The 22,627-nt window shown below is 34.9% G+C and overlaps 1 protein-coding gene across 2 annotated transcripts; it reads left to right on the forward strand.

Moving 5' to 3' along the window:
• The first annotated feature begins 667 nt into the window (after window positions 1-667).
• Window positions 668-22,098, forward strand: LOC131409663 (UDP-glucuronosyltransferase 2C1-like). Of its 2 annotated transcripts, XM_058547209.1 has the most exons (7): window positions 701-1,002; window positions 1,039-1,388; window positions 7,005-7,153; window positions 8,274-8,405; window positions 15,688-15,775; window positions 17,335-17,554; window positions 21,819-22,098. In XM_058547209.1, the coding sequence occupies exons 1-7, from the start codon at window positions 701-703 to the stop codon at window positions 22,096-22,098; spliced, it is 1,521 nt and encodes a 506-aa protein (XP_058403192.1). The 2 variants fall into 2 exon arrangements, with proteins under 2 accessions (XP_058403191.1, XP_058403192.1); XM_058547208.1 differs by having other exon boundaries at window positions 668-1,388.
• Window positions 22,099-22,627: the final 529 nt, after the last annotated feature.

Genomic DNA, 22,627 nt, shown 5'->3' on the forward strand with positions numbered 1-22,627 from the left:
AACTCCAAGATATCTCTTCTCAATATAACATTAATCTAACCTAGAATCAGAACTTAAACTTACATCTGCAGTAACAGTAAAAAAAAAAATTATTGTTTTTCTCTTAAAGTTCAACGTGATTTAGCAGAAACAGCACTAAATTTAGCATTAGAATATTTGGATTTAAGTCTTCTCACTGCATTAATGCCTCTTACAGTGCACATATTCTCTCCTTCTGGCATTAGATGATAGCCTTCTTCCTGTCTAGAATATCTAGCAGAGTTATCACTAAGAGAAATACTAGAGAGATGATTCTGTTCAAATGCACATCAAATGAAACCAGAGAAAAAGATACAAAAAAATCCAATCTTTATTGAATATGCATCACATGGTGGTGGATTTTCTTAACATTATTTAGAAATTATTTTAGATTTGTGTTTAACTTTAAGCCTTGTTTTTTTCATGTCCTCTAAAAGTTTTGAAACTCTGATTATGAGTATTTTCTTCCTTACTCGTGTTATTGACATGACTTTGTTTTATCAAAGCAGTTGCATTTAATTTTAATCAATAATATAAAGTTCACCGCGACCTACTATAAATTGGCTGAGAGGGTCAGAGAAGAGTTCTTTGGATCATGAACTTTATGCCCTTGGTTTAAGCCCAGGTTTTGTTCCAGCAGGAGCTAATCATGAAGACTGTGAAAACCTTCTGTGTCCTTTTCATGTTGCATCTGTGCTTCTTCGACTCTGGAAGGTCTGGGAAAGTACTTGTATGGCCCACGGATTTTAGTCATTGGATTAATTTAAAAGTTATCCTGGAAGAACTCCATCTTCGTGGGCATGAAATAACCATCCTGGTACCTTCACCTAGCCTTACGATTGATCATACCAAGATTCCCTTTAATGTAGAGATCCTTCAACTTTCAGAAACTAAAGAAACTCTCATGGAAGAGCTCAATACAATTCTCTATACAAGTATTTTTGAAGTGCCAAGTCTTTCATGGTGGGACATGCAAGTAAAACTGTCAAAAATAATCAAGAGGTTTTTGAGGACATTTAGAAGAGTATGTGACAGTGCTATCACAAATAAGGAGTTACTCAGCAGGCTACAGGCAGCTAAGTTTGACATCTGCGTTGCTGATCCTTTAAGCTTTTGTGGGGAGTTGTTGGCTGAGCTTCTCAATATTCCATTTATATACTCTTTACGGTTTTCTTACGGGAGTTTCATTGAAAGAGTGTGTGGTGGGCTTCCCACCTCTTCTTCTTATGTTCCTGGCAGCACATCAGGACTGACAGACCACATGACTTTTGTACAGAGGCTGGAGAATTGGTTATTGTATGCAATGAGTGGTGTTACGTATTTATATTTCATACTTCCAGAATGGGATGAGTATTACAGCAAGGTTTTAGGTAAGAGAAATTTGCATGTGATAAGGATTCTTCTTTCATATGCAAAATGTAAATATTTACCTAACTGTATGAAAACTTTAAAAAGGTGTTTTTAAGTCAAGACCCAAGCTCCTGAGGCTCTTAGAGTAGAAAAACTCTGGCTAAACAGTGGCTAAGCTGTTTTAAGAGAAAAAAATGATTCTTTTGTATGTTTGTTTGTTTTAGACGATTGAGTCCTTACAACATATCAGAGAAGGAATATGCTTTATACAAAAATCCTGCTTGCTACTAATGTTTTTGACTATCTGGAAAATCCGCATCTAACACTGTGCTTGAATTTCAACACCTTGGACTCTTTCTCTCTTGTTTACTTCTTCCTTTATACATCCTGTTTTCTTTGTGATTAACTTGCTATTTCTTAAATTTTTTGTTTGCGTCCCATCTAGGCTTAGTTGCTTGGTTGCAGGGCTTGTCACTTGGTGAGCACAAAACTAGAAAATAAATATATGTATCTTGGTTTCATCTGCTCTTGTCTCTCATAGGGGAACAACTGGAAGATTTTTCTCTGAAGGACCATATATTCAGATTCTTTAACTTATCTCACTATTTTGTTGTTCTTGTTCTATTCAAAAATGCACTAGACGTCAACTTAGTGAGCTTTGACCCTGAGCACGTTTCTCTCTATTTCAGCAAGTCCACTTACTCCTTCTTTTTCCCTTTTGCATAACTGATTTTTTAATTTAAAAATCTGTTCCTATAATTGTCCTAATAACGATTTTGCATAAGATATTAGTTATCTTTGAGGAATCGGTTCCCTGCTTACATTATTTAGGGTTTTTTTCTTGAGATATAATTGACATATAACATTATATTAATTTCAGGTGTACAACATAATAATTTGATATTTGTATATATTGTGAAATGATCACCACTACAAATCTAGTTAACATTCATCACCACACGTAGTTACAAATTATTTTTTCTTGAGATGAGAAATTTTAAGATCGATTTTCTTAGCAACTTTCAAATATAAAATATAGCGTTAATAACTATAGTCACTATGCTGTATGTTATATCCCCAGGACTTACTTATTTTAGAACTGAAAGTTTGTGCCTTTTGAACACCTTAACCTATTGTGTCCACCCTCCAACCCCGTCGTCTGGCAAACACCAATCTATACTCTGCATCTATAAGGATTTTTTTTTGTTTTTTATTTTTATATTCCACATATATGTGGACAGTATTTGTCTTTCTCTGTCTGACTTACTGCACTTATCAAAATTCCCTCTAAGTTCATCCTTATTGAGGCAAACGACAGGGTTTCCTTTTTTCTCATGGCTGAATAATATTCCATTGTGTATATAACCACATTTTCTTTATCCATTCATCCATCAGTATACACTTAGGTTGTTTCCTTGTCTTGCCTATTGTAAATAATGCTGTAAGGAACATGGGAGTGCTGACATCGCTTCCGGATAGTGATTTCCTTTTCTTCGTATATATACCCAGAAGTGGAAACGCTGCATGATAAGGTAGTTCTTTTTTAATTTTTTGAGGAACCTCCATACTGTTTTCCGCAGTGATCACACCAACTTACATTCCCACCAACAGTGCACAAGAGTTCCTTTTTCTCCACATTCTTGCCATCATTTATCTCTTGTCTTTTTGATGATAGCCAGCCTAACAGGTGTGAGATGATATCTCACTGTGGTTTTGATTTGCTTTTCCCTGATGATTAGTAATGTTGAGCATCTTTTCTTATATTTGTCGGTCATTTGAATATTTCTTTGGATAAATATCCATTCAGGTCTTTTGTTCATTTTTTTATTGGATTATTTGTTTTTTTGCTATTGAGTTGTATGAGTTTCTCATGTATTTTGGATATTAACCCCTTATTGGATATATGGTTTGCAAATATTTTCTTCCATTTTGTAGGTTGTCTTTTCCTCTTGATCGTTTCTTTTCCTATGCGGAAGCTTTTTAGTTTGATGTAGTCCCACTTGTTTCTTTTTTAATTTTGTCGTTTCTGCTTTAGGCATCGTTTCCCAAAAGTTATTGTCAAGACAATGTGAAGAAGGTTTTTCCCTATGATTTCTTCTAGGAGTTTTACACTTTCAGGTCATACATTTAAGTCTTTAATCTATTTTGAGCTAATTTTTGTGAATGGAGTAAGAATGGGGTCTAGTTTCATTCTTTTGCATGTGAATATCCAATTTTCCTACCACTGTTTACTGAAGAGACCGTGTTTTTTCTAGTGAGTATTCTTGGTTCCCCTGTGAATTATTAGTTTACTGTATATGTGTGGATTTATTTAGGGGCTCTTGATGCTGTTCATTGGTCTATGTGTCTATTTTTATGCCAGTTCACATGGTTTTGATTACTATAGTTTTATAATACAGTTTGAAATCAGGAAGTGTGATTTCCCCAGCTTTGTTTCTCTTTCTCAGGCTTGCTTTGGCTATTCAGTGCCTTTTGTGTGTTTCCATAAGAATTTTAGGATTGTTTTCCTTGTTATTAATTTTAACAGAAATATTTCTAATTACTTATCATTACCAAAGTTTAAGTTTATTCCTAAAAAGAAGTAAAATATTCCTTTACACTTGCTATCTCTTACTTTATAACGCAGCACAGCTTTTCCTTTCTTCTGCTATCTGTTCTAAATTTTCCCTGAGAAATTATTTCCTCTGCACCTCACAAAAGATATGAACATGTGTCTAATGAAATACACTTCCCATTCATATGCCATATGTTCAGGGAGGCATGTGACCTAATCAAGGCCAACACATTGCATTGAGACTTTTTCTGGGAATTCTGTGACAGAAGCAGGTTCTTATTTCTTCTAGACTTGACCCTAAAAACATTGTGGGCAGAGGCTGCTGAACCCATCACTTATCCATGGTCAGAGTTCAAGCAGCAAAAGACAAAACTGAGAAAATATAACTTAGAATCTCATCCTGGAGACATTCTCTGAGTCATGGATTAGGCAGTGACTGATCTGCTGCTGGATCTAAATTATTTATGTACTTCTGATTCCAGCAGTTTGATACTCAGTTTTGGAACCTCTTACACAGTGAAGCATTAGTGATAGGGTATGACTCTGTCTCTGATTCTTTCCGAACTCCTGGTCCTCTAGAATATTCATTTTGGGATTATATCAATAATATGAGAAAGAAGAATGAAACCTTGATAAACAGAAAGAATATATTTTTTTAACTCTCATAAATTTAAAATTCTGTTATTTATAGATTGTCATTTGGCTATTCAGAATTTAGGATCTTCGTTTTATATGTATTGTAAGTATATTTTTCAAAGTTTTAAAAATATAACTCAAAACTCTTATAGAATTATTAAATGAATCATGCCATAGATATATTCAAATAATCAAGGAGGAAATCAATAAGATGGCAGTCTGGTTCAAAAAATATTTTGAGTAACTATTTATAAACATTTGGGGGAAAAATAAGGAATGCTAAGATAATACTACTAGGTTAGACAAAAAACTGGTTAATGTCCTGTAAGCAGTAAAATCATAATTTTGGGTGTGATCTTCTCTACCAGATAAAAATATGTAAGTTAACATTTAATGTCACTGTATCTGGACTCAAAAGTCCACTGAAAACCAATAATAAATAACAAAGTAAAACATAGACACATTCTCCTAAAGAATTCAATAAATCTTCATCCATTGTTCAACTATGCCCCAGCATAGTATCAAAACGAAATGCTGTAGTTTCTTTTGATTTCCAAATTTGGAACATTCTCTCATAGTCTCTTTATCTAAATCCATTATTTTTCACTCCTCTTGTGCTATATTGTCTTCCTTTCAATAAGATGCATTAAGCACACTGGATTATTAACTAAGGAGTAATATTTAATAGGAAAAAGATATTATCTTGTTATGAAAGAGAGCAAATCAAACATATGACTCAGCAATTCTACTCCTAGGTATATATCCAAGTTAACTGAAAACATATGCCCACACAAATATATACATGAATTCTCATAGGAGCGGTATTCGTAGTAGCCAAAAATGGAAACCCAAAAGTTCATCAACTGATGAATGGATAAACAAAATGAAGTATATCCATACAAAGAAATATTATTCAGTAACAAAAAGTAATGAAGTACTGGTAGATACTAGGACATGAATGAAATTTGAAAATATTATGTTAAGTGAAAGAGAGTAGCACATAAGGCTACATAGTGTATGATTTCATTTATATGAAACAAAGTAAGATTATTCTGGAATAGGCAAACAGAAACAGAAAGTAGATAGTGGTTGTCAGGGGCTGGGAAGAGGGGGAAATGGAGAATGACTGCCAATGGATATGGGATTTCTTCTGGGGGTAATGAAAATATTCTAACAGTAAATAGTGGTGATGGTTGCACAACTTTATGAATATACTGAAAACGTATCAATTGTGTACTTAAAAGGAAGACTTGTATGGTATATAAATAATGTCTCAATAAAGTTGTCATAAAAAGGGTGAGGGGTGAAGGATTACACAAAAAGAGAACAAGATTATGCCCATGGCCAACACCAATAAGGCACCAAAATGGGATAAATACTAAATATAAAACTGGATTTTGAATACCATTGTTGTTACCAGACTCAAATTCAGAAAGTATTGATATTTGCATGTGATCTCTTATACAGATAAATTGTTCACATCAGTTCAAAATCCCTCATATTTTCTGATCAAAACTTTAGTGCACTTAGAACATCAAGGAGAATATTCAAAAAGCCATATGATGGGAAACCATATAGTGATTATGATTTCCTCACGTTAGTAATACTGAATATATATTCAAAATGACACCAAACCGCTGGGTAAGTTTTCTTATACCACAATAACTGAATGGAATTTAGAAATGGAACTCTGGCTCCAAACCAAGGAAAAAGATTTAATTCAAAGTCACTAACTTGAGTTCTTATTCTGTTAATGTTTAATGGCTACCATTTCAGTTGAAAAGTATTCTTTTGTACTGCTTGCCAACTAAATATGTCAGAATAGCAAATATTTTGCCACTAGAGTATTATGCAGTACTATGTCTTCACCAAAGAGGACAAAGTCTTGTGAAACAGGAACTTTCATTTTGTATAGCAAAGGAGATAATCACTTTCAAAACTATATTAAAAGGTTTCCGTTTGTGGTAGGATATAATTAGTTGTGGCAGCACACTAACAAACACTAGAAAAAGATGGATAAATTACAAAAGTCATTTCTCAAAAATATCAGAATGCTTTTGGAGCAACAATGTTGAGATAATGTGGAATTCCAGAAGAGGAGGAGACACTCTACCATCGTGAGCTGAGGATCACTGCCTGAGTTTCTTGTTCCTGCTGGGAGCACTTGCCAATTCTGAGCATGGACTAGGGCCTCACGCTTAGCTCAAGTAGAAAGAGTCTATTTTCAGCGGGGCTTTGGCCTTGTTCTAGACTTCTATCTTTGGTTGGTTATTCAGAATCTCACTGTGGTATACTCTTCATGGGGGAGAGACTAATTGATTTCACACGGGTTACATAGGCCCAATGTTGCTTCTTTAAGGATTTTTCTTAGAAAAGCTGATGGTAAAACATTTCCCAGATAACATATCAGTTTGTTTTTCCACTATCACCCTTCATTTTTATTCAGGAAAACCTACCACATTATGTGAGATTATGGGGAAAGCTGAAATGTGGTTGATTCGAACTTCCTGGGATTTTGAATTTCCTTATCCTTATTTACCTAATTTTGAATTTGTTGGAGGACTACACTGCAAGCCAGCAAAGCCTCTACCTAAGGTAATTAATTGTCCTTATTTTTGCTTGTTTGAGTATGCGTCTTTTGGAATGATTTCCGGTTTATTATTCATAATACTTTACCACCAAAGTATTACTGTTCTCTCTAGAGTTTTCATTGTAGGTATTTCTGCATTACTTACTTGATCAGTAAATTATATGGCTACCTCATTCCTAAATGTGTTTATGGAAGTTTATATAAAGTACAAATGGAATCAAATTAACAGAAAATTTAAATTAAAAAAGTAGGGGGCTGGCGGTTAAGTGCACGCGCTCCTCTGTGGCAGCCCAGAATTCGCTGGTTCGGATCCCGGGCGCACACCAACGCACTGCTTGGCAAGCCATGCTATGGCGGCATCCCATATAAAGTGGAGGAAGATGGACACGGATGTTAGCCCAGGGCCAGTATTCCTCAGCAGAAAAAGAGGAGGATTGCAGATGTTAGCACAGGGCTGGTATCCTCACAAAAAAAAAAAAAAAAAAAAATGCAGAAAAAAGTAAACATACCCTTAGCATGTCATTATATTGACTGATTCAGCATAAAGTTAATGATTATCTTCTCAGTCTCCAAGGCTAAATATGAAGCGAACTACCAGAACTATTTATCTTATAGTAGGCGTCTTCATTTGGAGTATTGTAGAGAGAGTTGGAAGGCAGTAGAGAGTTGAATGTTGTCATTGGCTTTACAATCAACAAGCTTATCTTAGAAATTTGGCTCTGTCACCTACTGTTGCATAACCTTCTACAAAGTACTTAATCTCTCTGAGACAGCTTTCTCATCTGCATATGTATACATATCTATTAAGATCACCATATATTTAAGTTAAATGAAACATGTAAAGAGCTCAACTCATGGCAGAATATAACAAGTAGTCAACAATTTGTAAATGCAAACACACATACCTCAAAAATGTTTAGAACATGCTGGATGGAAACATTCAATTTACATCATTTTCTATTTGCCTAATAACCAGTGATTCAGGTCATCTTTCCTACTCTAAAATAGTTAATATCTGAAAAGGCAGAACTGATTTTATAGTTTAGACAGGTTTAGAAAAGTGTGTGACTATTTTATTCTCATTAACTATAGACTTTCATATTACAAAGGCTGTTTTCTTTACAGGAGTTGGAAGAGTTTGTCCAGAGCTCTGGAGAAGAGGGAGTTGTGGTATTTACTCTGGGGTCAATGGTCCAAAACCTCACAGAAGAAAAGTCTAACATGATTGCATCAGCCCTTGCCCAGATTCCACAGAAGGTCAGATAATCTTATTTTTTGAGGGGTAGCTATTTTAAAATCCATGAAGTTCTCCCTAAAAGTGTACTTCACAAATGCAGGAAAAGATATTGGAATTGTTAATATCAATTTGACTGAGCCTTAAAGAAAAAGTATTAAATGTTAGAAGAGAGTTGCTAAAAACATTTGACTCCTCTCTTGCTTTAAAAGTGGTGTTACCATGACGAAAACACATTGCAGTATTTTTTTTAAATAATAGACTAAAACTCAATTGTTGACTAGTCTTAAAAATATGTCAGCTTTATGATTTTAAGCTTTTCCAGCTTTTAGATTTTAAGGTTTCCAGGTAATCTATCTTGTAATCTAATCTTGTTTTGTTGTTCATGTTTGTTTTTTATTTTTATTTAGTTACTCATTTATTTTTTGGTGTGGAAGATTGACCCTGACCTAATCTGTTGCCAATCCTCCACTTTTTGCTGAGGAAGATTGTTCCTGAGCTAACATCTGTGCCCATCTTCCTCTATTTTGTATGTGGGACATCACGACAACATGGCTTGTGGAGTGATGCATAGGTCCGTGCTCAGGATCCGAAACAGCGAACCCTGGGCCACCAAAGCAGAGCATGAAAACTTAACCACTAAGGCACTGGGCTGGTCCCAATGTTTGTTTTTCAAATCTGAGATATACGTACAAAGTACAACTAACATAACAGAGAGTAAAGGAAAAGATATTCAGGGCTGGCCCCGTGACTTAGCAGTTAAGTGCACGTGCTCCGCTAGTGGCCGCCGGGGTTTGCATCCCGGGCGCCCACCGACGCACCGCTTCTCCGGCCAGGCTGAGGCCGCGTCCCACATACAGCAACTAGAAGGATGTGCAACTATGACATACAACTATCTACTGGGGCTTTGGGGGAAAAAAAGGAGGAGGATTGACAATAGATGTTAGTTCAGAGCCAGTCTTCCTCAGCAAAAAGAGGAGGATTAGCATGGATTTTAGCTCAGGGCTGATCTTCCTAACAAAAAAAAAAAATAAAAACATTTCTAAAAAAAAAGAAAAAAAAGGAAAAGATATTCAAAACCATGGCCTCAATTCACAAGGTTCCTTGGAACTATATTTCTTTATAATTAATGGTTTTGGACCAGGCCCTGGTTGAGCCTGGAACTGAGAGTTTAGATCCTTGGAGTACTCCTAAATAATGATTCTTTTATTTAATCAGTTAAAAATTTTTAGTAGTATACTAAAAGATTTGTGCAGTTCACTCTATGATGTTCCCACACAATATGATGTTTTTCATTAACATCATTCTAGATTATAACTGAATAATGTTGTTCTTATACTACCAGGGATAATTTTCCTTCCTAGATTTAGTTAATATAGACAAATAAATGTCACTTTAAGTTCTAAATGATCATAACAATACTCATTCTTATAAGCAAATTTCTTTCAAAAGTTGTTATTGGAAGCAGTACTCATTTAAATATTTAATCTAAAAAGGATCTTCATAAAAATAGTGAATTTTCTATTGCATTAAAATACAATGCTTAGAGGTGACATCAGTGCAGAGTAAGAAGCACCAAGGAGCTGTCTCTTAACATAAACAACAATTATGTGGGCAGAAACTGTTTGAAGTAACTAGATCGAGCACTGAAGTCTATTTGAGCACTTGCAACTTCCGGGGAAAATGTGGCTGGTAAACAGTGATTAACTAAACTTGGTCAATTTCAGCCTTTAGCATAGCGGTATCTTCAAATCCTCCATGACCCAGCCCCAGGGCAGGGAAATGCCTGTATTTCTGGTATGATTTGGTGCAGCCTGGTTGGTAATAAGGATCGTATCCTGCAAATATTGGGGTTCTGTATTTTGATTGTTAATTGCTGCTTTTAATCAACTAGGTAGAGGCATGGAAGTAAAGCCACGGTTGTTTGAACCCCCACTAGGTGAAGCAGGTTTCAGGACATTTAAAAAAGCAGCACTATTTTTTTTCTTTTCTCCATTTTTCTCTATTTGGGACCCAGACATTAAAGAATTAGGCCATTCTAAAACAACTACACCTACGGTGGAATTCAGAAAGCCATGCTCCTGTTCAGGGAGAGACACAGGCTCAGAAAAGATCAGAGAAGGTGTAGAGCTTTCACCTCAGGCTGAATCCTGGCAAAGAGACACCCTTCAATAACCAAAAAAAAAAAAACAAAAAAAGAAAAATGAAACCATAAGAAAAGGGGAGAATCTGATTTCCAGAATGAAAACATTATAAGAATGAAATGTCCACGTCTCAACAGAAGTCACAAGGCATACAAAGACATATGAAAGTATGACTCACTCAAAGGACCAAACTGAATTGAGAGAAAGTATCCCTGAGGAAGGTTAGATTTTGTAATTACTAGAGAAAACCTTAAAACAACTGTCTTAAAGATGCTCAAAGAACTGAAGGAAGACACTGAAAAGAGAAGACACAATATAAGAACAAAATGATAATATCAATAAAGAGAAAGAAATTACATAAAGAACCAAGAAGAAATGCTGGAGCTGAAAAGTACAATAACTAAAATGAAAAATTCATGTCGGGGATTGAAAAGCAGATATGAGCAGGTGGAAGAAAGAATTGGCAAACTTGAAGAAAGGATGATTGAAATTATTGTCAGAGGAACAGAAAGAAAAATAAAGAAAGAAAAGTGAACAAAGCCTAAGGTACTGCTGAGACACCATCAAGTGGACGGACATACATGTTGTGGAAGTCCCAGAAACAGAGAAATGTGCAAAAACAATATTTGAAATAATAATGGCTAAAAATGTCCCAAATATATAGAAAGACAGGAATCTAGAAATCCAAGACTAACAAACTTCAAGTAGGATAAACTCAGAGAGCCTCACAAAGACACATTATAATCAAGCCCTTGAAAGGCAAAGACAATGAGATAGTCTTGAAAGCAGCAAGAGAGAAACAACTCATCACATAGATGATCTTCAATAAGATGCTCAGCCCATTACTCATAAGAAATCTCAAAGCCCAGAAGGCTGTGGGTTGATATCCTCAAAATGCTGAAAGAAATAATAGTCAACCAAGAATTCTATACCAGACAAAATTTTCTTCAAAAATGAAGCAGAAATAAGACATTCCCTGATAAACAAAAATTTGGGGAGATCATTACCGCTAGACCTACTCTGCAGGAAATGCAAAAGGGAGTCTTCCAGGCTGAAATGAAAGGTTCCTAGAAAATAACACAAAACCGTCTAAAGAACCAAAGATCTGCAGTAAAGACAATTACAAAGGCAATTATAAACGCTAGTATTATTGAACTTTTGGATGTAACTCCACTTTAACTTTCTCAGTGATAGAAAAGAAAAATGCATAAAAAAACATTATTAATCTTTGTTATTAAGAATACAATGTATAAATATGTAATTTGTGACATCATTAACCAAAAGGGGTTGGAAGTATAAAGGAGTAGAGTTTTTGTATGCTATTGATGTTAATAACCAAAGAGTCAAAGAATAAATCACAGGGATAATTTAAAAAAAACTTTAAAATGAATGAAAACACAGCAAACCAAAACTTATGTGATATAGTGAAAGCAGTTCTCAGAAGGAAACTTATTGCCATAAATGTCTATATTGAAAAGAAAAAAGATATAAAATCAATAATCTAATTTTATATCTTAAAGAATTAGGAAATGAAGGCAAACTATACCCAAAGTGAGCAGAAGAAAGGAAATAATGAAGACTAGAGCAAAGATAAAGTAAACAGAGAATAGAAAACAATAGAGAAAATTAATGAATCCAAAAGTTGTTTCTTTGAAAAGATCAACAAAATTATCAAAACTTTAGCTAAACTGGTAAACAGAAAAAAAGAAAAAAATGCAAATAACCAAAATTAGAATGAACATGGGGAAAACACCACTGACTTTACAGAGATAAAAAGGACTATAAGGAGGATATTAAGAACTGTGCTCCAACAAATTAGACAAAACTTAGAAGAAAGAGATAAGTTCCTTGAGACATACAAGTTGTTTAAACTGACCAAAGAGGAAATAGAACATTTCAACAGACCTATAACAAATTAAGAGTTTGAATTAGTAATCAAAAACCTCACAAAAGGAAATGTCACTTGTAAATTGTATCAAACATTTAAAGAACAATTAAAGAATTAAACAAATCCTTTTCAAAGTCTTCCAAAAACTTGTAGATGAAGGCACACTTCCTAAATGGTTCTGTGAGGCCAAAAATATACCCTGATACCGAAGCCAGATGAGGACATCACAAGAAAATAAAATTACAGACCAAGACCCCTTGTAAATATAGATGTAAAAATCCTCATCAAATATTAGAAAATCAAATTCAACAGAGTACTGAAAGGAGTATTCACCATGATGAAATGGAATTCATTCCAGGAATTCAAGAATTCTTATGGGTCAACATAAGAAATCAATGTCATATATTAAATTAATAGAATGCAGGAAAAAAAACGCACAATCATTTCAACTTACACAAAAAAAGGAATTTGACAAAATCCAATTTTCTTTCACTATAGAAACTCTCAGAAAACTAAGAATAGAGGGAAAATTCCTCGATATGATAAAAGATGCTTTTGTAAAACCCACAGCTAGCATCTTATTCAATGGTGGAAACTGAAAGCTTTCCCCCTAACATAAGGAACAACACAAGGACGCCTGCTTTTACTGCTGCTGTTTAACATTGTACCAGAAGTTCTAGCCTAGGATGTTACACAACAAAAAGAAAAAAAAGCATCCAAATTGGAGAGGAAAATGTAAAACTATTTCTATTCACAGATGACATCATCCTATGTATAGAAAATCTCTAAGAATCTACAAAAAGCTGCTAGAACTAATAAGCAAATTCAACAAATTTGCAGGATATGAGATCAACACACAAAAATCAGTTGTGTTTATATACACCATCAATGAACATCTGAACATGAAATTAAGAAAGTAATTCCATGGCCCAGCCCGGTGGCATAGGGGTTAAGTTCGCGTGCTCCCCTTTGGCAGCCCGAGGTTCGCAGGTATGGATTCCAGGTGTGGACCGATGCACTGCTTGTCAAGCCAAGCTGTGGTGGCATCCCATCTAAAGTAGAGGCAGGTGGGCAAGGATGTCAGCCCAGGATCACTGTTCCTCAGCAAAAAAAAGAAAGCCATTCCATTTACAAGAGCAACTAATTGAATTTAAAGCTTAAGAATAAATCTAACCAAAGAGGTGAAACATTTGTGTGTTGAAACTACAAAACGCTATAACTGCAAGAAATTAAAGAAGACCTAAATAAAAGTCATTCCACATTCATGGATAGGATGACTTAACGCAATTAACTTATCAACAATATCCAAAGGAATCTACAGACTCAATGCAATGCCTATCAAAATTCTAACAGCCGTTTTTGTAAAAATAGAAAATCCAGTTCTCAACTTCATATGGAGCTGCAAGAACCACAAATAGACAAAACAATCTTGAAAAAGAATAAAGTTAGAGGACTCACATTTTCCAACTTTGAAATTTGCTGTAAAGCCACAGTAAACTAAACTGCGTGGTACTGGCAGAAGAACAGACATAAAAACCAGGGGAATAGAAGACAGAGTCAGAAATTAACCCTCACATCTATGGTCAATTGATTTTCAACAAAAGTTTAAGACCATTCAATGGAGAAAGGACAGTTTATTCAACAAACTGTGCTGGTAAAATCTTGCTAGCCACATGGAAAAGAATGTAGTGGGACCCTTATCTTACGCTATACACAAAAATTAACTCAAAATGGGTCAAAAGCCTAAATTTTAGAGGTAAAAGTATAAAACTTGCAAAGAAAATACTGAAGCAAATCTTTCTCACATTGGATTTGGCCATGATTTCATAGATAATGACACCAAAAGCACAGGCAACAAAAGAAAAAAACAGATAAATTGGACTTCATCAAATGAAGACCTTTGTGCATTGACAGATACTATATTAAGAAAGTAAAATACAATGTCTACAGATTGGGAAAGATATTCGGAAGTCATGTATCTGATAAGGGATTAATATCCATAATATATAAAGAATTCCTATCACTCAAAAAAGAAAACAAAAACCCAATTCAAAAATGGGAAATGACTTGAATAGACACTTCTCCAAATAAGATATACAAATAGCCAATAAAAACATAAAAAGATACTCAACATCATTAATCATTAGAGAAATGCAAGTCAAAAGCACTATGAGATACCACTCCACACTCATTACGATGATTGTGATCAAAACATGGAAAACAACATGTGTTGGTAGGATTTGGAGAAATTGGAACTTTTGTGCAATGCTGGTAGGAGTGCTAAATGATGTAGCCTCTGTGGAAACAGTTTTGTGGTTCCTCAAAAAGTTAAACATAGAACTACCATACGACCCAATAACACCTGTCTCAGCCATGTATTAAAAAGAATTGATGTAGGAACTTAAACAGATTATGTACACAATGGTCATATCAGCATCATTCACAATAGCCAAATGAATGGATACACAAAATGCAATATGTACACACAATGGAATATTATTTAACCTTAAAAAGGAAGGAAAATCTAATATGTTCAACATGATGAACCTTGAGGACACAACGCGAAGTGAAATAAGCCAGTCAGGACAAGACAAACACTATATGATTTCACTTATATGAGGTACTAGATTAGTCAATTTCATAGAGACAGAAAGTAGAATAGAGGTTGCCAGGGACTGGGGAGTAGGGGAATAGGGAGTTATTGTTTAATCATAGAGAATTTATGTTTGGGATGATGAAATATTTGAGGTGTAAATAGTGGTGATTGTTAAACAACATTGTGGATGTATTTAATGCCACCAAATGGTTTATTTACAATAGATTAAAATAATAGATATCATTATGTATAGATCACCATAATTAAAAAAAGAGAATGCTTGCTTCTACATTACTGCCAAATATGTAACAAAAGTTCAAAACACTAACAAATTCTTAAAGTGAATATAAGCAACCTCCCTCCCCTTTGTTTCTGAAAACTACATTTAAAAATTCCCTTTACGAGAATGGCTTAATAACACCCATATTTAGTTATTTCAGATATATATTGTCTTTTTTTTAATCTACTAAATGATAATTATCCTGATGATGACAGCCTGTCATGATTATTGCAAGCATTTAAAAACATAGTTGTAGATTCAATGCTTTAAAAACACGCATTACCTAACCACTTAGGGCCTCAGTTTGCTCCTCTGTTACGGGGACACTTTGAGCTAGATTAATTCTAAGTAACTGATTCATGTGATTCTAATAAATTAAAGGCATTTATCTTAACAGGTTCTGTGGAGATACGCAGGAAAGAAACCAGATACATTAGGACCCAATACACGGCTATATGAATGGATTCCACAGAATGATCTTCTTGGTAAGGCTAAAGAGAAGCAAAACTAAACAAAGTTGAATGAGGGATAATCTGAATGATTACTCAATCACAAGTAAATGCAACAAATTTGTATTCCAAACAAGCCAAAAAAATCCCTTAATGTCTTCTTCACATTTTTTCTGGAGCTTGTTAAAGAAAATATTATTCATGACACTTATTAAGGACTAAAAGGCACATTATATTCAAGACCATCATGATAATTACAGGTACTAGTGCAATGGACTTTTGCAGTGAGGCAGAGAAATTGGACTCAGCTCTGAATACAACAAGCAAAAGCAGGGATTTTTCTGGGGCCAGCCTAGCTGCGTAGTGATTAAGTTCTTGCACTCCTCTTTGGTGGCCCAGGGTTCGTGGGTCCGGATCCTGGGCGTGGACCAACATACGACTCACTAAACCACGATGTTGTGGTGTTCCACTTACAAAATAGAGGAAGTTTGGCACAGATGTTAGCTTGAGGCTAATCTTCCTCACCAAAATAAAAGTATGGATTTTATAGTGAAGGAGCAGAGGAGGCAGGGTCACTGGATGGAAAATTATTAACAGGAAACCTGAGGGGCAAGAGGAGACTCTGGGTAAACTGATCTAATCAGATTCTTGCTGAAGGCAGGCCAGGGTGATCAGGCATCACCTGGAGGATGGTGAAGGATGAGGAAACTGATCAGATATAAAGGGTGAGCAGATATGGAGGGGGGGACAGTCCAGCTAAACTGACTTAGTAGGATTCTTGCTAAAATTAGATGATGCAGAGACAAACACAGAAGCCTAAAAATCAAAGCCTAGTTGAGAACAAAGTTCAAAGGAGTCTGACTAGAATTTGATCAAGGGGAGGATCTTTGTCAAGCTCTAAGATGAATATGGAATCCATAAAACTCCAATTTATGGTACAGTCTCTCTCTCCTCAGAATCTTAATCAATGTACCTTTTGATCATGCTCTCATTAACTTTGGCATAGAATATTGCAGCATCTCCTGAGGCTCTGTATCCGTTTTCTCCCTCAACTCTTCTCTCTTCACCACTACAACTACTTGAAAATAAAAATATGATAATTCTATTCATCATTTCTAATATTATAAATGGTTCCTTATTACAATACAATCAAGTGAAGAATCCCATTTTCTTAAACAGAGTACTTCCTGAACTTGCCCTAGATTACCTTTCTATCCTGTTATGCCAACATTCTCCCACTAAAACCCTGAGCATCCTACCTTCCCTTCCCCATCCACACAAGAGTTTCGTTTCTTCAATCCCTCCATTCTTTTTTATTAATGTATTCCTTACCCCAACAACTTGTCCACCTGGCAACCACCCTCCATCATTTCAACTCCACACAAACCTTCTCAGAAGTTTGTGGAATGATGTAATTGCTGGAATAAGTTAATTGCTGCTTTCTTGAGAGTTTATAGGACTTTACATATTCCCTCATGGCACAGAATTGTATAGAAGATGCTGCCTAATTGAATCAATGGTTTGTAGAGGTGTCATGCTTTTCTGTTTCTGAAACTCTCACAACTTCGAATAATCATATATTTTTTTCCTGTTAGGTCATCCCAAAACCAGAGCTTTTATTACTCACTGTGGAACCAATGGGATCTATGAAGCTATTTACCATGGGGTCCCTATGGTGGGAATTCCTATGTTTGGTGATCAGACTGATAATATTGCTCGTATGAAGGCCAAAGGGGTAGCTGTTGAAGTAGACTTGCGTACAATGACGAGTTCTGATCTGCTTGATGCTTTGAAGGTGGTTATAAACAACCCTTCGTGAGTATAGAATATATTCTTTACTGAGAAACAACTAGTATTTTAAAAGAAATAGATTGTTTCATTAAATTCTAAATTGATTACATTTAAATAATCACCAACACGTAACTAATATCAAATACAATTTTCTTTTAGTTCTCTAATTCTATGGAAGCATTTTAATTCACCTACTGTTAGTTGGCAATAGATTACAACCCAATAGAAACACTAAATTTATTTAAAGAAAATAAGCTATTGTTAAGGAGACACAAATCTTTAACTTTTATTAATAATAATTATTTATTTCTTAAAATTTGCAGATGTTACCATTATAAAGAATTTAAGCAATATAACAAAAAAATAGAGAAACAAAAATGAAAAATCACTTAACTCTCCTCATGCAGCTATAACCATTTGCCAATAGAGAAACACTACTTCAGATATTTCCTTTTGCTATTTTATAAATAAATAAAGAAAAAGATAATTTTATAAAAATTGGATCATGCTACTTTTTAATAAAAAAAGATTCTATATTGCTATATATTTTAATTTAAAACAAGAGAAAGAAAAAAAAAGTAAAATTGAGAGGTCCAAATGGTGATATAAAAGTCCCAGCCTCTCTGTCCCCCGACAAAGATCAATAATTATAGAGCTATCCATGAACAAAATCAGCTCCGGGACAGCTCTAGAGTCCACTCAGGAAATTCTAGCAACACAGTGAAACAAGAAAAACTGAGAGCAATCTCTTGAGAAGGAAGACAGCTTCATTTCGCCTGAGTCCTTCCACCCCCAAGCCAGCATTGTTTGGTGCCAAGAGGGATGGTCCCAGCTAGAAAGAGTTCCTCATCAGGAAAGGAAGAGCAGATTGAGTGACCAGCTTCTCAAGCGTTTTAGTGCACAGAAACAGAAAAAAACAATCTTACATTTATGGAGCCACAAAAGACCCCAAATAGCCAAAAAGTTCCAAGAAAGAACAAAGCTAGAGGTATCACAGTTCCTGACTTCAAACTATACTACAACATTATAGTAATAAAAAAAGTAATAGTAAAGACAAAAAAAGACACATAGACCAATGAACAGAATTGAGATCCCAGAAATAAACCCTTGTATACAACAGTCAACTAATTTTTACAAGCTAGTCAAGAATATTCAACGGCAGAAGAATAGTCTCCTCACTAAATGGTGCTGGAAAACTGGATATCACATGCAGGAGAATGAAACTGTACCCCTATCTTACAACACTCACAATCATTGATGAGAATGAATTAAAGACTTAAATGTAATACCCTCCTCACTAAATGGTGCTGGAAAACTGGATATCACATGCAGGAGAATGAAACTGTACCTCTATCTTACAACACTCACAATCATTGATGAGAATGAATTAAAGACTTAAATGTAATACCCAAAACCATAAAACGCCTAGAAGAAAATATAGAGGAAAAGTTCCGTGATGTGAGTCTTCGCAATGATGTTTTGGGTATGACACAAACAGCACAAGGAACAAAAGCAAAAATCAACAAGTGGGAATACATCAAACATAAAGGCTTCTGTACAGCAAAAGAAATGATCACCAAAATGAAAGGCAACCTATGGAATGGGAGAAAATATTTGCAAATTATATATCTGATAAGGGGTTAATATTCAAATATATCAATAATTCATATAACTCAATAGCAAAGCAAATCAGCAAAAAACCAAGTAGACAGAAAAATGAGCAGGAGTACTCAATAGACATTTTTTGAAAGAAGACATATAAATGGCCAAGAAGTACATGAAAGGGGCCTCAACATCACTAATTATCAGGAAATGCAAATCAAAACCACAATGAGATATCAACTTTCACCTGTTAGAAAGGCTGTCATGAAAAAACAGGGTGTAAAAAGTGCTGGTGAGGATGTTGACAAAGGGAACACATTCTCACCTTTGCTGAGAATGCAAATTGGTACATTACTGTGGAAAACGTATTTGAGGAGTTTCCTCAAAAAATTAAAAATAAAACTTATATGATTCAGCAATCTCACATTGGGGTATATATCCAAAGAGAATGAAAACAGGATATGGAAGAGACAACCACAATTGCATGTTCATTGTAGCATTATTCACAATAGCCAAGATAGGGATACAACCTAAGTGTCTATCAATGGATGAATGGATAAAGAAGATATGGCGTATGTATGCAATGAATTATTATTCAACCATGAGAAAAAAGGAAATCCTGGCATTTGAGACAACATGGATGACCTTAAAGGCATTATGCTAAGTGAAATAAGTCAGAAAGAGAAAGAAATACTTTATGATATCACTTGTATGTGTAATTTAAAAAGGCAAACTCACAGAAACAGAAAGTTGACCCTGGTGGTTACAGTAGCTAGGGGTTCAGGGAATGGAGAGATATTGGTCAAAGACTGCAAACTTACAGGTATAAGATAAGTAAGTTCTAGGGATCTTTGTACAGCATTGTGATTATAGTTAATAATGCTTTATTATATACTTGAAAGATGCTAATTGAGTAGATCCTAAATGTTCTCACCGCAAGAAAGAAATGGTAATTACATGATATGTTGGAAGTATTAGCTAGTGTTACAGTGGTAATCACATTGCAATACATATGTGTATCAAATCGACACATTGTATACCTTAAAACATACACGGTGTTATATTTCAATTATATTTCAGTAAAGCTGGAAAAAATTCTTTCATTTTGATGTACTTGGTAATAATATTTCATTTCAAATAAAAATAACTGATCATAAATAAATGACAAATTCTGAAATATAAATGATAACTTTAATTATGTTATTTAACTTCAAATCAATCAAATAAACATATTCAGGGAAAGAAAGAAACTATAGTCGAATTAAAAGAATTGCCAGACTTTGGATACATATTTCTTTAATAGATACATCACTTACCAAAAATTACATACACATCCGTGAACAAATATTGACAGAGATTAGAATAATTATTCCTTAAGCATTTACAATTTTGGTCAATATAGATTGACTTTTCAGTATAAAGTTATTTCTCAAACTACCATCCATGTCTCTTAAACCTCATATCTAATTTTTGTTTGACATATTATTATTATTGTTAAGGCATATAACATACGCATCTTGTCAATGACCACAATTTCCAGTACAGTTTAGCCTTAGTTCCGTATTCATACGGATTTAATGATGCCATTTGTGTTTTACCTCAGTCTTTCTATTCCTGAGGGATTTTGTTTTTGTTAATTTGTTCTCTGACAAATATTTTGTTGTGTGTCTTGGAGCTTTTGTTTTTGTTGTTTCCTTGTTTTCCTGAGATATCCAGAGCTACTTATCCCTTAAATTCTTGCATGTTAAGTAAAGCCCGCCTTGTTTTTTCTTAAAAGCAAAGGGCAACAGTGATTTGTGTAAGTTTTTTGACACACAATTCTCTTCCTCAGAACTTTCCATAGATTGTTCCACTATTGTCTACAATTTAATGTTCTATATTCTCCTCAAGTGATGATTGCACTTTAGTGTAAAAGAAAAAAATTCCCTCCTTCCCAAATCCAAGGAAATCCTTCTTCTAGATCAGCCATGCAAAACCTTAAACCGAAACCCCTGCCTGGGCTTTTGTTCCTCGAATGAAGTTAGAAGAGTTAGCGATCTTGCTATTGTCATTGTCCCTTCTCACCACTGGCACTTGCATCCCTCTGTAGCTTGAAGCAAAGATTCCAGTATCTACTCTTTCTCAGCCCCTACTTTTTGCCTCTAGGCTCACATTAAGCTTTTTGTTTTGGTTTGAAATGTCAGAGCCATGAAGACCACAGACAGAAACCATTACCTGCTACTGTTGAAGACTAGCTTATGAACTCGAACACTCCAGACCAAATCTGGGGGAAAGTGAGGGGTTTCTTTATCATAGACCTGCACCTCAAAGCTGCTTGCTGTCACTATCTTCTTCCTAAAACCACACTTAGCAAATGGGATCAAAAATCTGTATTCTCAACCTACGTAATCTACATTTCTATTTCTGAACTTTTTAAATGTTGTTTCTGATTAGAAAATATATGTCCCCACCTCCAATTATTACTTAGACTAAGACATATCCAACAAATTCCAGCTGATAGGCCACCATCTCTGGAAATATCTTATGAGGAAATAAACTGTCATAGGTCTTCTGTGCTCTTGGTGATATCATCTATGACATATTTATTACATAATTATGTAATATACTTTTAATAATACATAACATAATTTTAGGAACACATTCTTAATGAACTTTTCAAGTTACTGTCTGTGTATCCAATCTTTAGCTATAAAGAGAGTGCTATGATTTTATCAAGAATTCACCACGATCAGCCTGTGACGCCCCTGGACCGAGCAGTCTTCTGGATTGAGTTTGTGATGCGCCACAAAGGAGCCAAACACCTGCGGCCAGCCTCACACAATCTCACCTGGTACCAGTACCATTCTTTGGATGTGATTGGGTTCCTGCTAGCATGTGTGGCAGCTATTATGTTTCTGGTCACAAAATGTTGCCTGTTCTGTTGCTGGAAGTTTGGTAAGACAGGACAGAAGAAAAAGAGAGAGTAGTTTTCTTTAAGTTTGGCTGTAAATCTTGATAGGACCATCCAAATTAACTCAGACACTGGTTTGAACAGATTTCTCTCCTACTCTTCCCAGTTCTTGTCCATTCCTCAGCTTATCCAGTCAGAGATTAGAGACTCTTCCAAAGAGTTGGCCACATGATTTAGAATTAAGGTTTTAAGTAATCTAGTCTTTAAAGAGAGAAGATAAACGTGTAAACACCTGGAAGTTGTTACCATTGAAATCTTAGTGCTTTACTTTATTCGTTTGTTTCAGTTCAACAAATTGAGATGCTGTTTGAGGCCTTAGGAACATAATGTTAAATTTTATATTCAGTATCAATCATATTGAACATTTTCTAAATATTTAACATCATTTTGGTTCCCATATGTTATAATTATCGCATATTCTCTAAATCAGCTAGACAAGAAGTAAGAAAGAGCACGCGATAGCCAAGGCTTCCATTCCAATTAGACATATCAGGAGACTGTCAGGATTTCTACGTGCTGTGAAGCACGTTTTACACCACCAATTT

Source organism: Diceros bicornis, chromosome 8 (genome assembly GCF_020826845.1).
Source record: "Diceros bicornis minor isolate mBicDic1 chromosome 8, mDicBic1.mat.cur, whole genome shotgun sequence".
Lineage (NCBI taxonomy): Eukaryota > Metazoa > Chordata > Mammalia > Perissodactyla > Rhinocerotidae > Diceros > Diceros bicornis.